This window comes from Hypanus sabinus, chromosome 2 (genome assembly GCF_030144855.1).
Source record: "Hypanus sabinus isolate sHypSab1 chromosome 2, sHypSab1.hap1, whole genome shotgun sequence".
In the NCBI taxonomy this organism is placed as follows: Eukaryota; Metazoa; Chordata; class Chondrichthyes; order Myliobatiformes; family Dasyatidae; genus Hypanus; species Hypanus sabinus.
Window position 1 is genome coordinate 211,583,056 of NC_082707.1, and position 23,567 is coordinate 211,606,622.

At 44.8% G+C, this 23,567-nt stretch overlaps 1 protein-coding gene across 1 annotated transcript in view; it reads left to right on the top strand.

Moving 5' to 3' along the window:
- Positions 1-23,567, top strand: part of tmem63c (transmembrane protein 63C) — a 494,723-nt gene that overhangs the window by 465,649 nt on the left and 5,507 nt on the right. Inside the window, exon 22 of the mRNA XM_059962995.1 lies at positions 4,321-4,395. Within this exon, the coding sequence (XP_059818978.1) occupies positions 4,321-4,395 (75 nt within the window). The remainder of the gene's footprint in view (positions 1-4,320; positions 4,396-23,567) is intronic.

Consider the following 23,567-nt stretch of genomic DNA (forward strand, 5'->3'; position numbering starts at 1 on the left):
AAATGCAATTTGGTAAAAGGAACAAAAGATCTAAATGGGGAGCATATTCAAACATCAGAGGTGCAAAGGAACTTAGGAGTCCTCGTGCAAGACTCCCAGAAGGTTATTTTACAGGTGAAATCTGTGGTGAAGAAGGCAAATGCAATGTTGGCATTCATTTCAAGGGAAATAGAATGTAAGAAACAGGAAGCTTTATAAGACACTAGTCAGGCCGCACTTGGAGTATTGTCAACAGATCTGGGCCACGTATCTCAGAAAGGATGTGTCATTATTGGAGGGAGTCCAGAGGAGGGTCATGAGAATGATTCTGGGAATGAAGGAGTTAACATATGAAGAGTGTTTGGCAGTTTCAAGGGGATGTGAGAGTTAAGTATTTTACTCAGAGTCACGGATACCTGGAATGTACTGCCTGGTATAGTGGTAGAGGCAAATACTGTACATTAGAGGCTTTTACAATATGTTTGGATAGGCGCACGAAGTGAGGAAGATGGAGGGATATGGACATGGTGTAGATAGGAAGGATTAGTGTTTGGGTGTTTTTGATGTTCTTTTTAGCTGGTTTGGCGCAATATTGTGGGCTAAAAGGCCTGTTTCTGTGCTGTACTCTTCTACGTTCATACACTCTGGCTACTGCCACAATGTCACTGCCTTATCCAATTTACTATCTTATCTTGAATGCCCAGTGACTGAACCTTCTTGACCATCCACTGCCTTGCCTTCATCAACTTTCCTGGCAATTCCTTGAAAACCTCTACAAGATTGGTTAGACACAACTCATCATGTATGAAGCCCGGCTGACTACTCATCATCAGTCCATGTCTATCCAAATACTCATATACCCTGTCCTTTAGAATACTTCCAATAACTTTTCCACTTCTGATGTCAGGCTAACCAGTCTATAACTTCCTGGCTTATTTCTTGAGCAGCGGAATAATGTTAGCTATCCTCCAATCTTCTGGAACCTCACCTGTTGCTAAGGATGATTTAAGTATCTCTGCTCGAAGCCCTGCAATTTCTGCACTTTCCTCCCACAGAGTCCAAGTGGACACTTTGTCAGGCCCTGGGAAGTTATCCATCTTAATTTGTCTCAAAACAGCAAACTTGTTTTAAATTCCTCAAGTATATAACCATTCATCTTATCTCTGCCACTCATAATTTTATGAACCTCTAAAAGGTCACCCCTCAGCTTCCTTCACTCCAGAATAACCAGTCCCAGCCCTATCCAAGCTCTCCAGTGTTGGTAACAACCTTATGAATCTTTTCACTTTTACCAGGTGAATGACAGCGTTCCTATGATGAGCTGACTGGACAACAATCATTTTCCAGGTTTCCATTAGCTGCAGTGTTTTATTTCAGTTCCAGCAATGTTTAATTCCTATTTAACCATATAAAACCATATAACAATTACAGCACGGAAACAGGCCATCTCGGCCCTACTAGTCCGTGCCAAACGCTTACTCTCACCTAGTCCCACCTACCTGCAGTCAGCCCATACCCCTCCATTCCTTTCCTGTCCATATACCTATCCAATTTTTTTTTAATAACAAAATCGAATCTGCCTCTACCACTCCTACTGGAAGCTCATTCCACACAGCTACCACTCTCTGAGTAAAGAAGTTCCCCCTAGTGTTACCCCTAAACTTTTGCCCCTTAACTCTCAACTCATGTCCTCTTGTTTGAATCTCCCCTACTCTCGATGGAAAAAGCCCATCCACGTCAACTCTAGCTATCCCCCTCATAATTTTAAAAACCTCTATCAAGTCCTCCCTCAACTTTCTGCACTCCAAAGAATTAAGATCTAACTTGTTCAACCTTTCTCTGTAACTTAGGTGCTGTAACCCAGGTAACATTCTAGTAAATCTCCTCTGTACTCTCTCTAATTTGTTGACATCTTTCCTATAATTTGGTGACCAGAACTGGACACAATATTTGTTCCTTCTCTCCACATTTTCCCAGTCACCAGTCAGCTCAGCTGTGTTAAACACTCCTTCTCCAGTCAACATCACATCACTTGTGCCATTAAACTCCTGCAACTGTTCTCTACACTGACAAGTTTGATGTCTAACACTTGCTGCTTCTTGCTGGAGGAAGTTCATAGACTTGAAACATTAACTCAAATTGCTGGTGTGTACATTTTAAACCAATTGCAGGTTTCCATTCTTAGGTTTCTCTCAGCATGGCCCAGCTGTTGCACATTTACCAGTTCAGGCACCTGTTTTAACCAAATCAATATTGTGCTAATCAATATTAGCCACTATTAGTCCATGCCAGCTCCCAGGAGAGCAATCCTTTCCGCTCCTCTCCACATCTCTATTACATTCCCTTTGGAAAGTCCTGGTTCATCTTCACTATCTTCACTAACCCACATACACACAGAATTTCCAGCTGTAATTCTGCCTCAGGAGGTGGTAATAGAATTCCTATATTAATCTAGACATCCCCACTGACAGTATTCAGACCCATTCATTTGAGTAAACCTCCTTTATTTCCACTTCTACTCAGAACACATCCTCCCTCAGCAACAGACATTACCAACGGAAATCAGAAAAATACAGCATAGGGACTGCCCTTTCACCTACCATGTCTGTGCTGAGCATGATCCCAAATTAAACCAGTCCCTTCTGCCTGCACTATTTCAAATCCTCCATTCCTTGCATATCCACGGGTCTGTCTCGAAGCCTCTTGCCTGCTTCCTCACCTACTCAGCCTTATTTCCTAAGTTCAAAGTTCAAGGTCAATTTATTTTCAAAGTATATACATGTCATAGAAACATAGAAAACCTACAGCACAATACAGGCCCTTCGGCCCACAAAGTTGTGCTGAACATGTCCCTACCTTAGAAATTACTAGGCTTACCCATAGCCCTCTATTTTTCTAAGCTCCATGTACTTATCCAAAAGTCTCTTAAAAGACCCTATCATATCCGCCTCCACTACCGTTGTCGGCAGCCCATTCTATGCACTCACCACTGTCTGAGTAAAAAACTTACCCCTGACATCTCCTCTATACCTACTCCCCAGCACCTTAAACCTGTGTCCTCTTGTGGCAACCTTTTCAGCCCTGGGAAAAAGCCTCTGACTATTCACACTATCAATGCCTCTGATCATCTTATACACCTTTATCAGGTCACCTCTCATCCTCTGTCACTCCAAGGTGAAAAGGCTGAGTTCACTCAACCTGTTTTCATAAGGCATGCTCCGCATTCTAGGCAACACCCTTGTAAATCTCCTTTGCACCCTTTCTGTGGCTTCCACATTCTTCTTGCAGTGAGGCGACCAGAACTGAGCACAGTACTCCAAGTGGGGTATGACCAGGGTCCTATATAGCTGCAACACTACCTCTCGGCTCCTAAATTCAATTCCATGATTAATAAAGGTTAATACACCATGTGCCTTCTTAACCACAACGTCAACCTGCGCAACTGCTTTAAGTGTCCTATGGATTCGGACCCCAAGATCCCTCTGATCCTCCACACTGCCAAGGGTTTTAACATTAGTACTATATTCTGCCATCATATCTGACCTATCAAAATGAATGACTTCACACTTATCTGAGTTGAACTCCTCAGCCCAGTTTTGCATCTTATCAATGTCCCACTGTAACCTCTGACCGCCCTCCACACTATCCACAACACCTCCAACCTTTGTGTCATCAGCAAACTTATATGTCACTAAATACAACCCTGAGATTCATTTTCCAGTGGGCATTCACAGTAAATACAAAGAAACACAATAGAATCAATGAAAGACTGCACCCAACAGGATGGACAAACCAATGTGAAAATACAAAAATAAAAATAAAACAAATAAATAAATCAGCAATAAATATCAAGTTCAGAGGTTGTGGAATCAGTTCTGTAACAGGGTAGATAAAGTTGAGTGAAGTTATCCCCTCTGGTTCACAAGCTTGATGTTTAAGGAGTAATAACTGTTCCTGAACCTGATGGTTTGGGTCTTGTCTCCTGTACCTTCTTCCTGATGGCAGCGGAGAGAAGAAAGCATGACCTGGATAGTGGGGTTCTTGATGATGGATGCTGCTTTCTTGTGACAGTGCTCCGTGTAGATGTGCTCAGTGATGGGGAGGGCCTTACCTGTGATGGACTGGGCCATATTGTAAGATGACACCAGGCAGAATGTCTGACTCCAGTGACTGCTAGTTCTTCCTCTGAACTCATTACTGAAAAAGGACTGACCTTACATTGATTTAGTGTCTTGTCATTGCTCAGCCTCACACACTGCACTTTCCCCGTTCAAACACAAATCCTGATTTCAGTCCAATCTGATGTTGTGAGGTCTCATTTTGATTCTGATCTGTTCTCAGCTGACGGAGCCTCAGCAGGACTGCTTGTTCGTGGATGGAGAGAGGAGCAGTGTGTCCTCCACACCAAATTCCAATGTAAGTGAAAGAAAAATGGTGGAGATGAGGGGTGGAACAATATCTAACAGGTAATATTCCCCTCTGGTGTCCTTCACTTGCTCGGTGCTTGTTAACAGATCCCCGTGAATTACTGTCGATGTGTTGGCAGCAGTCAGGCTGAATTTAGGGTTACATTTACTCATGATCAAGTCAGACTCAGAATCACTTTTATTATCACTGACAGATGACATGAAATCTGTGGTTTTTGGCAGTAGTACAGCCCAAGTTTTGAAAGATACTATAGGTTGGTGTTAATCCTCTCTATGCCTAGTGGCACATTGGTTGGCAACCTCTTTGTTTCTTTTAGCATTTTTTCTTCTGAGGCTAAGATGCTAGCTCGATGCTCTCCTTGCACAGATGGAAAGTGTGCAAGGAGCCGGCCAGATTTGAACCTGGAGCCACTCACCTTGTGGATGCCACTTCACCACCAGTCAGCTAATACTACTATAGGTTACAATAAGAAATAAACTGCAAAAAAAAATAACAAGGTAGTGTTCATGGGTTCATTGGCTGTTCAGAAATCTGATGGCAAAGGAAAAGAAGCTGTTCCTGAATTGCTGAATCTTCAGACTTTTGGACCTTGTCCCCAATGGAGGTAATGAAAAGAGGAAATGCTCCAGATCATTAGGTTCCTTAGTGATAGATCTGTCTGCGTCTACAACTCTGAAGTTTGAGTAATGCTGAGGCAAAACTCAGGTTGGAGGAGCAACACTGATGATTTGAATGTTGATCTTTCCAGCTTACAGTAATTTCTCCCCCATTGCCTTTCTCCATTCCCCATTTTTGCTTCCCTCTCACCTCTTCTCCTCATCTGTCCAAATGGTGCCCCTCTTATTTCCCTTTCTCCCATAATCATCTGTCCTTTCCTATCAGATTCCTTCAGTCCTTGGCCTTTTTCACCTATCTCCTGCCAGTTGTACTCCTCCCCCTCTCCTTAAGTTCTTATTCTGGCTTCATCAAATATTCCCGTTTAGGATACTATCGCTGACATCCCCAGTCACATCCTCAGGTACTTCGATAAGAAGCATAATTTCAAGATCTTTAAAGCTGTGCCAGTTTGCAGGTACAATTGAAAAGCAGAGCCCTTAGACCCGCACTTCCAACTACCCTGTTGGCAAATGTACAGTCTCTGGAAAATAAAACTAAAGAACTCAGAGCAAGTTTGCAGTACCAGAGGGACAGAGACTGTTGTAAACTTTGCTTTATGGAAACATGGCTCACCTCTGCCATTTCGGATGCAACGCTGCAGCCTGATGGCTTTACCATTCTCCTCAAAGACAGGCCAGCTAGAGGAGATGGAGTATGTTTTAACATCAACTCATTATGGTGCATAGTCATGTTCACCTGACCTCAAACATCTAGCAGTGAAATGTCAGCCATCATCCTGGTAGTCGCTGAACACCTATGCTCTGTCCGCCAGAGAAAGCAGGATCTCCCAGTGGCCACACATTTTAATTCCACGTCCCATTCCTATTCTGATATGTCTATCCATGGCCTCCTCTACTATCAAGATGAAGCTACACTCATGTTGGACGAACAACACCTTATATACCGGCTGGGTAGCCTCCAACCTGATGGATTGAACATTGACTTCTCTAACTTCCTTTAATGCCCCTCCCCTTCTTACCCCGTCCCTGATATATTTAGTTTTTTTTTCTCTCTTTGCCCATCATTCTGCCTGTTCTCCATCTCCTTCTGGTGCTCCCCTCCCCCTTTCTTTCTCTGTAGGCTTCCCATCCCATGATCCTTTCCCTTCTCTAGCTCTGCATCCCTTTTGCCAATCACCTGTCTGGCTCTCAGCTTCACCCCACCCCCTCCGGTCTTCTCCTATCATTTTGCATTTTCCCCTCCCCCTCCTACTTTCAAATCTCTTACTATCTTTCCTTTCAGTTAGTCCTTACGAAGGGTCTTGGCCCGAAACGTCGACAGCGCCTCTCCCTATAGATACTGCCTGGCCTGCTGGTTCCACTAGCATTTTGTGTGTGATCCTGGTAGTGGTGTAAGTTTCACCTTTGGCCATCATCAGTTAGGCTGGCACTAGAGAAGCTGAGAAGTGTAATCATCAGGCACAAAGCAGCACACTCTGCTGCATTCCCTATCGCTGTGGGGTATTTTAACCAGGCCAGCTCGAAGTCTCTGAATAACTACCACCCAACCCAACAGGCTGGTGTTCTGTACTGGGTATCAGATGTGGGAAGTCCAAGAGACTCCCAGCCTCCCAGAAGGCCTCATCTGCGCCAGGTGCAGAGCTGCAGCTCCTTAGGGACTGGGTTAGGGAACTGGAACAGCAGCTCGATTATCTTCATCTGGTCAGGGAAAATGAAGAGGTGACAGAGAAGAGCTATAGACAAGTAGTCACACCGGGGCCTCAGGAGACAGATAAGTGGGTAACAGTCAGGAGAGGGAAGGGCAAGAGTCAGATACTACAGAGTACCCCTGTGGCTGTCCCCCTTAACAAAAAACTACTCCTGTTTGAGTACTGTTGGGGGGGGGACAGCCTACCTGGGGGAAGCATCAGTGGCCACACTTCTGGCACAGAGTCTGGCCCTGTGGCAGAAGGGTAGGGAGAAGAAGAAGGCAGCAGAAATAGGGGACTCTATAGTTAGGGGGTCAGACAAGTGATTCTGTGGATGCAGGAAAGATAAACCGATGGTTGATTGTCTTCCAGGTGCCAGGGTCCGGGATGTTTCTGATCTCCTGAAGATATCCTGAAGTGGGAAGGTGAGCAGCCAGAGGTCATGGTACATGTTGGTACCAACGACATAGATAGGGAAAAGGAGGAGGTCCTGAAAACAGACTACAGGGAGTTAGGAAGGAAATTGAGAACCAGGACCTCAAAGGTAGTAATCTTGGGATTACTGCCTGTGTTACATGACAGTGAGTATAGGAATAGAGTGAGGTGGAGGATAAATGCGTGGCTGAGGGATTGGAGCAGGGGGCAGAGATTCAGATTTCTGGATCATTGGGACCTCTTTTGGGGCAGGCATGACCTGTACAAAAAGGACAGGTTGCACTTGAATCCAAGGGGGACCAATATCCTGGCGGGGAGAGTTTAAACTAGAATTGCTGAGGGGCAGGAACTGAACTGAAGAGACAGAGGAAGGGGTTGTTGACTCACAACTAGAGAAAACTTGGAGACAGGGCAACAGGGAGGATAGCAGGTGACAGAGAAGGGATATGCTCAGACCAGTGGTTTGAGATGTATCTATTTTAATGCAAGAAGCATCATGAACAAAGTGAATGAGCTTAGAGTGTGGATCAGTACTTGGAGCTATGATGTTGTGGCCATTACAGAGACTTGGATGGCTCAGGGGCAGGAATGGCTACTGAGAGTGCTGGGCTTTAGCTGTTTCAGAAAGGACAGGGAAAGAGGCAAAACAGGTGGGGGCATGGCAGTGTTCATCAGAGATAGTGTCACAACTTCAGAAAAGAAGGAAGACATGGAGGATTTGTCTACTGAGTTTCTGTGGGTGGAAGTTAGAAACAGGAATGGGTCAATTACTGTACTGGGTGTTTTTTATAGGCCACCCAAAAGTAACAGGGACACTGAGGAGCAGATAGGGAGACAAATTCTGGAAAGGTGTAATACTAAACACGAGGAAATCTGCAGGTGCTGGAAATTCAAACAACAACACACACAAAATACTGGTGGAACACAGCAGGCCAGGCAGCATCTGTAGGGAGAAGCGCTGTCGACGTTTCAGGCCGAGACCCTTTGTCAGGACTAACCAAAAGGAAAGATAGTAAGAGATTTGAAAGTAGTGGGGGGAGGGGGAAATGCGAAATGATAGGAGAAGACCGGAGGGGGTGGGATGAAGCTAAGAGCTGGAAAAGTGATTGGCGAAAGTGATACAGAGCTGGAGAAGGGAAAGGATCATGGGACGGGAGGCCTTGGGAGAAAGAAAGGATGGGGGGGGGGAACACCAGAGGTAGATGGAGAACAGGCAAACAACTAAATATGTCAGGGATGGGGTAAGAAGGGGAGGAGGGACATTAACGGAAGTTAGAGAAGTCAATGTTCATGCCATCAGGTTGGAGGCTACCCAGCCGGTATATAAGGTGTTGTTCCTCCAACCTGAGTTAGGATTCATTTTGACAATAGGGGAGGCCATGGATAAACATATCGGAATGGGAATGGGGCGTGGAATTAAAATGTGTGGCCACTGGGAGATCCTGCTAAGTGTGTATGGATCCTGCTAATAGGGTTGTCGTGGTGGGAGATTTTAATTTCCCAAATATTGAGTTGCATCTCCTTAGATCGAGGGGTTTAGATGGGGTGGAGTTTGTAAGATGTGTTCTAGAAGGTTTCCTAACATTCTATGTAGATAAGCCTACAAGAGGAGAAGCTGTACTTGATCTGATATTGGGAAATGAACCTGGTCAGGTCTCTCAGTGGGAAAGCACTATGGAGATAGTGATCACAATTCTATCTCCTTTACAATAGCATTGGAGAGGGATAGGAACAGGCAAGAAAGCGTTTAATTGGAATAAGGGGAAATATGAAGCCATCAGGCAGGAACTTGGAAGCATAAATTGGGAACAGATGTTCTCAGGGAAATGTATGGCAGAAATGTGGCAAATGTTGGGAGATATTTGCATGGTAATCTACATGATCCAATGAGACAGGGAAAGTATGGTAGGGTACAGGAACCGTGGTGTACAAAGACCGTTAAAAATCTAGACAAGAAGAAAAGCTTACATAAGATTCAAAAAACTGGGTAATGTTAGAAATCTAGAAAATTATAAGGCTAGCAGGAAGGAGTTAAGAATGAAATTAGGAGAGCCAGAAGAGGCCATGAGAGGCCCTGGCAAGCAGGATTAAGGAAAACCCCCAAGGCAAGTATGTGAAGAGCAAGAGGATAAGATGTAAGAGAATAGGACCAATCAAGTGTGTCAGTGGAAAAGTGAGTATGGAACCGGAGGAGAAAGCAGAGGTGCTCAATGAGTACTTTGTTTCAGTATTCACTATGGAATAGGAACTTGGCAATTGTAGGGATGACTTAGAGCAGACTGAGAAGCTTGAATATATAGACATTAAGAAAGAGGATGCGCTGGAACTTTTGGAAAGCATCAAGTTGGATAAGTCTCTGGGATCAGATGAGATACACCCCAGGCTTCTGTGGGAGGCGAGGGAGGAGATTGCTGAGCCTCTGGCGATGATCTTTGCATCAGCAATGGAGACAGGAGAGGTTCCGGAGGATTGGATGGTTGCAGATGTTCCCTTATTCAAGAAAGGGAGTAGAGATAGCCCAGGAAATTATAAACCAGTGAGTCTTTCTTCACTGTTTGGTGAATTGATGGAAAAGATCCTGAGAGGCAGGATTTATGAACATTTGGAGAGGCATAATATGATTAGAAATAGTCAACATGGCTTTGTCAAAGGCACGTCGTGCCTTACGAGCCCGATTGAATTTTTGAAGATGTGACTAAACACATTGATGAAGGTTGAGCAGTAGATGTAGTGTATATGGATTTCAGCAAGGCATTTGATAAGGTACCACATTCATAATATAATGGGCATCTGTTAGTCTCGGGAGACCATGGATTTGCGCTTGGTAAGTTTCCAGGGCGCAGTCCTGGGCAGGGTTGTATGGGAGACCAGCAGTTGCCCATGCTGCAAGTTTCCTTTCTCCATGCCACCTTACCAGAAGGGCAAGGGCCAATACGGCTTAGCACCAGTGTCGTCACAGAGCAATGTGTGGTTAAATGCCTTGCTCAAGGACACAACATGCTGCCTTAGTTGAGATTTGAATCAGCAACCGTCAGATCACTAGACCAACGCCTTAAACACTTGGCCACGTGCCAACACACCGTGCAAGGCTTATTGAGAAAGTAAAGAGGCATGAGATCCAAGGGGACCTTGCTTTGTGGATCCAAGTTTTGGCTTGCTCGCAGAAGGCAAAGAATGGTTGTAGATGGGTCATATTCTGCATGGAGGCTGGTGACCAGTGGTGTGCCTCAGGGATCTGTTCTGCGACCCCTTCTCTTAGTGATTTTTATAAATGACCTGGATGAGGAAGTGGAGGGATGGGTTAGTAAGTTTCAATGGAGGATTCAATGAGATCCCCACACATTCCTCTAAATTCCAGTGAGTACAGGCCCAGAGCTGCCAAATGCTCCTTGTATGTTAATCCTTGCATTCCTGGAATCATCCTCTTTAACCTCCTCTGGACTTCCTCCAACGACAACACATCCTTTCTGAGATATGGGCCCAAAACTATTGACAATACTCCAAGTGCAGCCTCATTAGTGTCTTGTGAAGGCTCAGTATTATTTCCTTGCTTTTATATTCTATTTCCCTTGAAATAAATGCCAACATTGCATTTGCCTTCTTTACCACAAACTCAACCTATAAATTAACCTTCTGGGAGTATTGCATGAGGACTCCTCAGTCCCTCTGATGTTTGAACCTTCTCCTCATTTAAATAATAGTTTGCACTGTTGTTCCTTTTACCAAAATGCATTATCATACATTTTCTAACACTGTATTACATTTGTCAATCTTTTGTCCATTCTTCCAATTTGTCTAAGTCTTGCTCCAATTACATTGCTTCCTCAGCACCACTTACCCCTGCACCTATCAACTGCAAACTTTGCCACAAAGGCATTAAATCCATTATCTATATCATTGACAAAAAATATGAAAATCAGCACTCCCAATACTGACCCCTGAGGAATACCGCTTGTCACTGGCAGCCAACCAGAAATTTTATTGCCACTCGCTACTTCCTGCCTGTCAGCAATTCCACTATCCATGCCAATATCTTTCCTGTAATGCCATAGGATTTTACCTTGTTAAGCAGCCTCATGTGTGGCACCTTATCAAACACCTTGTGAAGATCCAAGTAAATGACATCAACTATTCTGCTTTGTCCACCCTGCTTGTTACTTCCTCAAAGAACTCTAACAGATTTGTCAGGCAAGATTTCCCTTTACAGAAACCATGCTGACTTGGACTTATTTTATCATTAGTCTCCAAGCACCCCAAAACCTCATCCTTGATATAGACTTTAACACTTTCCCAACCATTGAATAAACAATAGACAATAGGTGCAGAAGTAAACCATTCGGCCCTTCGAGCCTGCAATGCCATTTTGAGATCATGGCTGATCAATTACTATCAATACCCTGTTCCTGCCTTGTCCCCATATCCCTTGATGCCCCTATCCATAAGATACCTATCTAGCTCCTTCTTGAAAGCATCCAGAGAATTGGCCTCCACTACCTTACGAGGCAGTGCATTCCAGACCCCCACAACTCTCTGGGAGACTAACTGAAGTAGGCTAACTGGCTTCAAATGTCGAAAGGCATGGACAGAGTGGATGTGGCAAAGTCGTTTCCCATGGTGGGGGAGTCTAGTACAAGAGGGCATGATTTAAGGATTGATGGGCGCCCATTCAGAACAGAGATGCAAAGAAATTTTTTTAACCAGAGGGTGGTGAATCTGTGGAATTTGTTACCACGGGCGGCAGTGGAGGCCAAGTCATTGGTGTATTTAAGGCAGAGATTGATAGGTATCTGAGTAGCCAGGGCATCAAAGGTTATGGTGAGAAGACAGGGGAGTGGCACTAAATGGGATAATGAATCAGCTCATGATGGAATGGCAGAGCAGACTCAATGGGCCAAATGGCCAACTTCTGTTCCTTTGTCTTATGGTCTTATAGTCTTATAATTTCCCTTCTTTACCCATCCTCTCTTCTTAAAGAGTGGAGTGATATTTGCAATCTTCCAGTCCTCCAGGACCATGCCAGAATCAAGGGATTCTTGAAAGATCAAGACCACTGCATCCATTATCTCTTCAGCAACTTTTCTCAGGACTCTGGAATGTAGTCCTCCTGGCCCAGGTGACTTACCCACCTTAAGACCTTTCAGTTTGCCTTGCACATTTTCCTTTGTAATAGCAATGGCACTCACTCCTGCACCGTGACACTCACAGACCCCTGGCACACTGCAAGGGTCTTCCACAGTGAAGACTTATGCAAGGTACCTATGACAGCAGAACAGTAATGACTTTGAATTTCTGAGAAAAATTTGGAAGGTGCAGGGCACAGGATAGATACTTCCCAAAGAAGTGGTATTGAAAGGCAGGATAGCGCAACCGTGGCTGACAAGGGAAGTCAAAAACAACATAAAAGCAAAAGAAATGACATATAATAGAGCAAACATTAGTGGAAATGAGAAGATTGGGAAGCTTTTAAAAACCAACAGAAGGCAACAAAAAAAATCTATAAGGTGGGGAGAAAATGAACTATGAAGGTAAAATAGCCAATAGTAAAGTGGATCCCAAAAGTTTATTTTCATAGATGTGAAGAATAAATGAGAAGTGTGAGTGGATATTGGACTGATGGAAAGGGGCACTGGATAACTAGTAAAGGCAGACAAGGAAATGATGGACGAACTAAATCTTAAGTATTTTGCATATGCTTTCACTGTGGAAGACACGAGCAGTATGCCAGATGTTCGAGAGTGTCAAGGACAGAAGTGAGTGAAGTTGACATTACTCGGTAGAAGGTGCTTTGGGAATCTGAAAGGTCTGATGGGAGATAAGTCACCTGGAACTGATGGTATACACCCCAAGATTCCTAAAGAGGTGGCTGAAGAGATTGTGGAGTTATTAATAATGATATTGCAAGCATCAATAGATTCTGGCATGGTTCCAGAGGAATGGTAAATTGCAAATGTTATTTCACTTTGAGAATGGAGAGAGGCAGAAGAAAATAAATTACAGGCCAGTTAGCCTGATCTCAGTTGGGAAGGTGTTGGAGTCAGTTGGTAAGGATAAGGTTTTATGATACTTGGAGGCACAAGATAAAATAGGCCAAAATCTGTATGGTTTCCTGAGGGAAAATCATGCCTGACAAATCTGTTGGAATTCTTTGAAGAACTTCAAGCAGGATATAAAAAAGAGAACCAGTGGAGTTGTGTACTTGGATTTTCCGAAGAACTTTGACAAAGAGCCACACATGAGTCTACTTTGCAAGATGAAAGAGCTCATAGGAAAAATACTAGCATAGATACAGGATTGGCTGATTGACAAGAGGCAAAGAGTGGGAATAAAGGTAGGTTGGCTGCCTGTGACAAGTTGTGTTCCACAGCAGTCTGTGTTTGGACAGTTTCTTTTTACATTGTATGTCATTGACTTGGATGAAAGAATTGATGGCTTTGTGGCCAGGTTTGTGGACAATATGAAGATAGGTTGTGGGACAGGTAGTATTGAGGAAACAGGGTGTCTGCAGAAGAATTTAGACAGATTGGGAGAACGTGCAAAGAAGTGGCAGATGGAATAGTGTCAGGAACTGTGGTCATGCACTTTGGTAGAAGGAACAGTAGTGTAGACTATTTTCTAAATGGAGAGAAATACAAAAATCTGAGGTGCAAAGGATTTGGGACTCCTTTTGCAGGATTCCCTAAAGGTTAATTTGCAGGTTCAAAGATTAAAAGATTCATTTATTATCAAAGTATACAATCATGAAATTCTTTTTCTCCAGTAGCCATGAAACAAAGAAAGAAGAAAAGCAGCACAATCATTAACCCCCAAATTGCTCTCCCCCCACAAAAAATGAACAAAAATGGAACAAACATATTGTCCCACAAATTCCCCTTCCCCCCACACAAAAAACTGAGAAAGATCAGGTGAAAAACACAACACAAAAAAAAACCCATCAGACTGAAAAAAAGTCTACACTTCAAGTCCTCATCCAAAAAGCTAAAAACCATAGAACATTACAGCACAGTACAGACCCTTCAGCCCTTCATGTTGTGCCAACCCATATAATCCTTAAAAAAGGTACTAAACCCACAGTACTCAGAATGGCAGTGCAGACTCGATGGGCCGAATGGTCTACTTCTGCACCTATTGTCTACTCCATAACCCTCTCTTTTTCTTTCATTCATGTGCCTGTCCAAGAGGCTCTTAAATACCCCTAATGTTTTAGCCTCCACCACCATCCCTGGCAAGTCATTCCAGGCACTCATAACCCTCTGTTTTAAAAACTTACCCCTGATGTCTCCCCTAAACTTCCCTCCCTTAATTTTGTACATATACCCTCTGGTGTTTGCTATTGGTGCCCTGGGAAACAGGCACTGACTATCCACCCTATCTATGCCTCTCATAATCTTGTAGACCTCTATCAAGTCCCCTCTCATTCTTCTACGCTCCAAAGAGAAAAGTCCCAGCTCTGCTAACCTTGCTTCATATGACTTGTTCTCCAATCCAGGCAACATCCTGGTAAGAATACATACGCAACAGTGGAAGAACTCAGCAGGTCAGGCAGCATCCGTGAGAAAAGTGTAGCCAACGTTTCAGGCCAAGACCCTTCATCAGGAATGGGGGGGAAGAGAGAGCTGAAGCCCAGTAATAGAGATAGGGGAGGGGGTAGGGCCTAGAGGCACCAGGTGGAAAATCAATCAGAGGAAAGATAAAGGGGAGAGGGGGATGGGATAAGCATGAAAGAACTGTAGAGATAAAGAAGCAGAAAGTTGAAAGGGGAGAGAGGCAGAGAGGGACCTGGGATAGGGGAAGGGGGAGGGGGGGAATTACCAGAAATTGGAGAATTCAGTGTTCATACCACCAGTTTGGAGGCTACCCAGACGGTATATGAGGTGTTGCTCCTCCAAGCTGAGTTTGGCCTTATCATGGCAGTAGAGGATGCCATGTATGGACATATCTCGATGGGAATGAGAGGCAGAGTTGAAGTGGGTGGCAACCAGGAGGTCCTGTCTATTGTGACGAATGGAGCGTAGGTGCTCAACGAAGCGGTCCCCCAATCTGCGTCGGCTTCATCGATGTAGAGGAGGCCACACCGGGTGCACCGGATGCAATAGACAATTCCAGCAGGTGAAGTGTTGCCTCACCTGAAAGGACTGTCTGGGGCCCAGAATGGTGGTAAGGGGAGAGGTGTGGGAACACGTGTAGCATTTGCACTTGCAGGGTTAAGTGCCAGGTGGGAGTTCTGTGGGGAGGGACGTGTGGACCAGGTAGTCATGGAGGGAATGATCCCTGTGAAAAGCTGAGAGAGGTAGGGAGGGAAAGATGTGGTTGGTCATGGGGTCCTGTTGAAGGTGGCGGAAGTTGCGGAGGATTATATGCTTGATCCAGAGGCTGGTGGGGTGGTAGGTGAGGACAAGGGGAACCCTGTCCCTGTTGTGGTGACGGGAGGATGGGTTAAGGGCTGCAGTACAGGAAACATAGAAAATAGGTGCAGGAGCAGGCCATTCGGCCCTTTGAGCCTGGACCGCCATTCAGTATGATCATGGCTGATCATCCAACTCAGAACCCTGTACCTGCTTTCTCTCCATACCCCCGATCCCTTTAGCCACAAGGGCCATATCTAACCTTCTCTTAAATATAGCCAATGAACTGGCCTCAACTGTTTCCTGTGGCAGAGAATTCCACAGATTCACTACTCTCTGTGTGAAGAAGCTTTTCCTCATTTCAGTCCTAAAAGGCTTCCCCTTTATCCTTAAACTGTGACCCCTCATTCTGGACTTCCCCAACATCGGAAACAATCTTCCTGCATCTAGCCTGTCCAATCCCTTTAGAATTTTATATGATTCAATAAGATCCCCCCTCGATCTTCTAAATTCCAGTAAGTATAAACCGAGTTGACCCAGTCTTTCTTCATATGAAAGTCCTGCCATCCCAGGAATCAATCTGGTGAACCTTCTCTGTACTCCCTCTATGGCAAGAATGTCTTCCCTCAGATTAGGGGACCAAAACTGCACACAATACTGTATGTGCAGTCTCACCAAGGCCTTGTACAACTGCAATAGAACCTCCCTGCTCCTGTACTCAATTCCTTTTGCTATGAATGCCAACATACCATTTGCCTTTTTCACCGCCTGCTGTACCTGCATGCCCACCTTCAATGACTGGTGTACAATGACACTTCCCCTTTTCCTAATTGGCCACCGTTTAGATAATAATCTCTTTTCCTGTTCTTGCAACCAAAGTGGATAACCTCATCTTTATCCACATTAAATTGCATCTGCCATGAATTTGCCCACTCTCCTAACCTATCCAAGTCACCCTGCATCCTTTTAGCATCCTCCTCACGGCTAACGCTGCCGCCCAGCTTCGTGTCATCTGCAAACTTGGAGATGCTGCATTTAATTCCCTCGACTAAATCATTACTATATATTGTAAACAAGTGGGGTCCCAGCACTGAGCCTTGCGGTACCCCCCTAGTCACTGCCTGCCATTCTGAAAAGGTCCTGTTTACTCCCACTCTTTGCTTCCTGTCTGCCAACCAATTCTCTATCCACATCAATACCATACCCCCAATACTGTGTGCTTTAAGTTTGCACACTAATCTCCTGTGTGGGACCTTGTCAAAAGCCTTTTGAAAATCTAAATATACCACATCCACTGGCTCTCCCCATCTACTCTATTAGTTACATCTTCAAAAAATTCTATAAGATTCGTCAGACATGATTTTCCTTTCACAAATCCATGCTGACTATGTCCGATGATTTCACCTCTTTCCAAACGTACTGTTATCACATCTTTGACTCTAGCATTTTACCCACCACCAATGTCAGACTAACTGGTCTATAATTCCCCGGTTTCTCTCTCCCTCCTTTTTTAAAAAAGTGGGGTTACATTAGCCACCCCCCCAATCCTCAGGAACTAATCCAGAATCTAAGGAGTTTTGAAAAATTATCACTAATGCATCCACTGTTTCATGAGCTACTTCCTTAAGCACTCTGGGATGCAGACCATCTGGCCCTGGGGATTTATCTGCCTTTAATCCCTTCAATTTACCTAACACCACTTCCCTACCAACATGTATTTCCCTCAGTTCCTCCATCTCACTAGACCCTCGGTCCCCCACTATTTCCAGAAGATTATTTATGTCCTCCTTAGTGAAGACAGAACCAAAGTAGTTATTCCATTGGTCTGCCGTGTCCTTGTTCCCTATGATCAATTCACCTGTTTCTGACTGTAAGGGACCTACATTTGTCTTGACCAATCTTTTTCTTTTCACATATCTATAAAAGCTTTTACAGTCAGTTTTTATGTTCCCTGCCAGCTTTCTCTCATAATCTTTTTTCCCTTTCCTAATTAAGCCCTTTGTCCTCCTCTGCTGGTCTCTGAATTTCTCCCAGTCCTCAGGTGTGTCGCTTTTTTTTTGCTAATTTATATGTTTCTTCTTGGGACTTGATACTATCCCTAATTTCCCTTGTCAGCCACGGGTGCACTACCTTCCCTGGTTTATTCTTTTGCCAAACTGGGATGAACAATTGTTGTAGTTCATCCATGTGATCTTTAAAAGCTTGCCATTGCATATCCACCGTCAACCCGTTAAGTATCATTTGCCGGTCTATCTTAGCTAATTCACATCTCATACCTTCAAAGTTACCCTTCTTTAAGTTCAGAACCTTTGTTTCTGAATTAACTATGTCACTCTCCATCTTAATGAAGAATTCCACCATATTACGGTCACTGTTACCCAAGGGGCCTCGCACGACAAGATTGCTAACTAACCCTTCCTCATTGCTCAATACCCAATCTAGAATGGCCTGCTCTCTAGTTGGTTCCTCGACATGTTGGTTCAGAAAACCATCCCGCATACATTCCAAGAAATCTTCTTCCTCAACACCCTTACCAATTTGATTCACCCAATCTATATGTAGATTGAAGTCACCCATTATAACTACTGTTCCATTATTGCAGGCATTTCTAATTTCCTGTTTAATGCCATCCCCAACCTCACTACTACTGTTAGGTGGCCGGTACACAACTCCCACCAGTGTTTTCTGCCCCTTAGTGTTATGCAGCTCTACCCAAATCGATTCCACATCCTCCAGGCTAATGTCCTTCCTTTCTATTGCGTTAATCCCCTCTCTAACCAGCAACGCTATCCCACCTCCTTTTCTTTCCTGTCTATCCTTCCTGAATTTTGATTATCCCTGGATGTTGAGCTCCCATCCTTGGTCACCCTGGAGCCATGTCTCTGTGATCCCAACTATATCATATTCATTAATGACTATCTGCACATTCAATTAATCCACCTTGTTACGAATGCTCCTCGCATTGACACACAAAGCCTTCAGGCTTGTTTTTACAACACTCTTAGCCCTTATACAATTATGTTGAAAAGTGGCTCTTTTTGCTTTTTGCCCTGGATTTGCCTGCCTGCCACTTTTACTTTACACCTTACTACTTATTGCATCTACCCTCATTTTACACCCCTCTGTCTCTCTGCACTTGTTCCCATCCCCCTGTCACATTAGCTTAAAGCCTCCTGAACAGCATTAGCAAACACTCCCCCTAGGACATTGGTTCCCATCCAGCCCAGGTGCAGACCATTCTGTTTGTACCGGTCCCACCTCCCCCAGAACTGGTTCCAATGCCCCAGGAATTTGAAACCCTCCCCCTTGCACCATTTTTCAAGCCACATATTCATCTGAAATATCCTCCTATTTCTACTCTGACTGGCACGTGGCACTGGTAGTAATCCAGAGATTATTACCTTTGTGGTCCTACTTTTTAGTTTATCTCCTAACTCCCTAAATTCACCTTGTAGGACCTCATCCCATTTTTTACCTATATAGTTGGTACCTATGTGCACCACAACCACTGGCTGTTCACCCTCCCATTCCAGAATGTCCTGCAGCCGCTCAGAGACATCCTTGACCCTTGCACCAGGGAGGCAACATACCATCCTGGAGTCTCATTTACGGCCGCAGAAATGCCTGTCTATTCCCCTTACAATCAAATCCTCTATCACTATAGCTCTCCCATTCCTTTCCCTTCCCTCCTGTGCCACAGAGCCACCCATGGTGCCATGAACTCGGCTCCTGCTACCTTCCCCGATGAGACATCTCCCCCAACAGTATCCAAAACAGTATATTTGTTTAGCAGGGAGATGACCCAGGGGACTTCTGCACTACCTGCCTATTGCTACGCTGTCTAGTGGCCACCCCTTCCCTTTCTGCCTGTGTAGCCTTGTGTACTGTGTAGGAAGTGGAGGAGATACGGGTGAGGGCATCTTTGATGATGCCAGAAGGGAAACCACAATCCTGAAAGAAAGAGGACATTTGAGAAGTCCTGGAATGGAAAGCTTCATCCTGAGAGCAGATGAGGCGGAGACGGAGGAACTGGGAATAGGGAATGGCATTTTTGCATTGGGCAGGGTGGGAAGAGGTATAGTCAAGATAGTTACAGGAGTCAGTGGGTTTGTAGAAAATGTCAGTGGATAGTCTGTCTCCAGAGATTGAGACCAAGAGATCAAGAAAGGGGAGAGATGTGTCCGAGATGGAGTGAATTTAAGGGTAGGGTGAAAATCCTGGTAGATTTCCTCTACACCCTCTCCATAGCTTCCACATCCTTCCTATAATGAGGTGACCAGGATTGAACACAGTACTCTAGGTGTGGTCTCACCAGAGATTTGTAGAGTTGCAACATGACCTCTCTACTCTTGTACTCAATCCCTCTATTAATGAAGCCTAGCATCCCATAGGCCTTCTTAACCACCCTATCAACCTGCACAGCAACCTTGAGGGATGTGTGGATTTGAACCCCAAGGTCCCTTTGTTCATCCACACTCTTAAGTAACTGACCATTAATCCTATACTCAGTCTTCTGGTTTGTCCTTCCAAAATGCATCGCCTCACACTTATCTGAATTGAACTCCATCTGCCATTTTTCTGCCCAACTCTGCAGCCTGTCTATATCCTCTTGTAACCTTTGACAACCTGCAGCTCCATCCATAACTCCTCCAATCTTCGTGTAATCCACAAACTTACCCATCCTTCCGCCTCTACATCCAGGTCATTTATAAAAATCACAAATAGCAGGGATCCCAGGACAGATCATTGCAGCACTCCACTAGTCACTGACCTCCAGGCAGAATACTTTCCTTCCACAACTACCCTCTGCTTTCTTCCTTTAAGCCAATTTTTTATCCAAACAGCCAAGGTTCCACTTATCCCATGCCGCATGACTTTCTGGATGAGTCTCTCATGAGGGACCTTGTCAGATGCCTTGTCAAATGGTCCATCCACTGCCCTCCCTCATCCACATCCACTGCCCTCCCTCATCAATTTCTTTTGTTACCTCTTCAAAACACTCAATCAGGCTTGTGAGACACAATCTTCCCTTCACAAAGCCATGTTGACTATCCATGAGTAGACTGTACTTCTCCAAATGCTCATAGATCTTATCCTTAAGAATCCTTTCCAGACCACCAACGTAAGACTCACCAGTCTATAGTTCCCAGGTTTCTCCCTATTACCTTTTTTAAACAAAGGAACTAAATTTACCATTCTCCAGTCCTCCGGCACTTCCCCTGTAGCCAAAAAGGATTCAAAGATCATAGCTAATGCTCCAGTGATCTCATCTCTCAATTCCCACAACAACCTGGGGTGTATCACATCCGGCCTTGGGGATTTATCAATCTTGATGTTTTTAAGAAGATCCAGCACTTCTTCTAACATAATCTCCACATTGTCCAACACACAGGCCTGCTCTATTTCAACCTCATCCTGATCAAGATCCTTTTCACTTGTGAATACTGAAGCAAAGTATTCATTTAGGACCTCCCCAACCTCCTCCGCCTCCAGGCACATGTTGCCCTCTTTATCCTTTAGCAGTCCCACCTTCATTCTCGTCATCTTCCTGTTCTTCACATACGCATAGAACGCCTTGGAGTTCTCCTCAATCCTACATGCCACGGCCTTCTCCTGCCCCCTTTGAGCTCTTCTAAGTCCTTTATTTAGCTCCTTCCTAGCTACCCTATATTTCTCATACGTCCTACGTATGAGACCCTCCTACGTCCTGCTTCTTATCTCTAACATATGCTTCCTTTTTCCTCTTGACGAGTTGCCTCACCATTTTTTCCTTGCCTCAGTAGGACAAACCTATCCTGAACCCAGCTCAAGTGTCTCTAAACTTCTCCCACATTACTTCAGTGTCTTCCCCTTTGAACGTCTGTTTCCAATTTACTCATGCTAGTTCCTGCCTCCTCCCTTAAAAGTTAGCCCTTCCCCAGTTAAGCACTTTACCATTTCGTCTGATTTTATCCCTTTCCATAGCTATGCTGAAGCTAAGGGAGTTGTGGTCATTCTCACCAAAATGCTCCCCCACGAAGGGGTCTGTCACCTGACCAGGTTCATATAATCATATAACAATTACAGCACAAAAACAGGCTATCTCGGCCCTTCTAGTCCATGCTGAACACTTACTCTCACCTAGTCCCACTGGTCTGCACTCGACCTATAACCCTCCATTCCTTTCCTGTCCATATACCTATCCAATTTTAGTTTAAATGACAATACCGAACTGCCTCTACCACTTCTACTGGAAGCTTGTTCCACACAGCTACCACTTTCTGAGTAAAGAAATTCCCCCTCATGTTACACTTAAACTTTTGCCCCCTAACTCTCAACTCATGTCCTCGTTTGAATCTCCCCTACTCTCAATGGAAAAAGCCTATCCATGTCATCTCTATCTATCCCCCTCATAATTTTAAATAACTCTATCAAGTCCCCCCTCAAACTTCTACGCTCCAAAGAATAAAGACCTAACTTGTTCAACCTTTCCCTGTAACACAGGTGCTGAAACCCAGGTAACATTCTAGTAAATCTTCTCTGTACTCTCTCTATTTTGTTGACATCTTTCCTATAATTCGGTGACCAGAACTGCACACAATACTCAGAACTAGATCCAGTATAGCCTCTCCTCTTGTTGGCCAGACCACATATTGTGTCAGGAACCCTTCTTGAACACACCTGACAAATTCAGCCCCATCTATCCCCCTTGCACTCAGGAGGTGCCAGTCAATATGAGGGAAGTTGAAATCACCCATAACTGCTACCCTGTATTTTGTGCACCATTCTAAAATCTGCTAACTTATCTGCTCCTCGGTGTCCTGAGGGCTATTTGGGGGCCTATAGACTACTCCCAGCAGTGATTGATCCCTTCCTATTTCTGACTTCCACCCAGACCGACTCAGTGGGCACTCCCTCTGCAGCGTCCTCCTTTTCTATAGCCAAGATACCATCCCTGACCAGCAATGCCACTCCCCCCACCTGCCTTTTCCACCTCCCATCCTATTCCTTTTAAACCACCTGAACCCCGGGACTTGCATCATCCAATTCTGCCCTTCCTCCAATCAAGTTTCAGTAATGGCCACAACATCGTAGTTCCACGTACTAATCCATGCTCTAAGTTCATCCTCCTTGTTCCTAATACTCCTAGCATTGAAATAGACACATTTAAACCCCTTTAATTGGCTACAATTATGCTCTGCCCCTTGCCTGTCCTTCCTCATCAACTCAGAACTCTTAGCATCATGGCCTTGTCCTTCCACCTTAATCCCTGCACTCACATTCTGATTCCCCCCCCCCGCCAAACTAGTTTAAACCCTTCCCAACAGCTCTATCTAACCTGCCCGCCAGGATATTGGTCCCCCGGGATTCAAGTGCAACCCGTCCTTTTTGTACAGGTCACACCTGCTCCAAAAGAGGTCCCAATGATCCAGAAATCTGAATCCCCGCCCTCTGCTCCATTCCTTCAGCCACGCATTTATCCTCCACCTCATTCTATTCCTATTCTCAGTGTCGCGTGGCACAGGCAGTAATCCCAAGATTACTACATTTGATCTGCTTTTCAATTTCCTTCCTAACTCCCTGTAGTCTTCTTTCAGGACCTCTTCCCTTTTCCTACCTATGTCATTGGTACCAATATATACCACGACCTCTGGCTGTTCTCCCTCCCACCGGAGGATATCTTGGACGTGATCAGAAACATTCCGGACCCTGGCAACTGAGAGGTAAACTACCATCTGAGTTTCTTTCCTGCGTCCACAGAATTGCCTGTCTGACCCCCTGACTATAGAGTCCCCTATCACTACTGCCTTCCTCTTCCTTTCCCTACCCTTCTGAGCCACAGGGCCAGACTCTGTCGCTTCCCCCAGGTAGGCTGTCCCTCCCAACAGTACTCAAACAGGATCTCCCACATCTGACACCGAACACAGAAAACCGACCTCACACACATACTACTTCCTTTTGCAATCAACAACTGCCTCACCTCGCCCCGTTACCACCAAAGCCCGTTGAGCCAAAGCCCTTTCACTCTGCTGCCTCTCACTCCGCTGCCCGCTGGATATGGCTGCCTTTTGTAAACTGTTCGCGCTCAACTGTCTGAC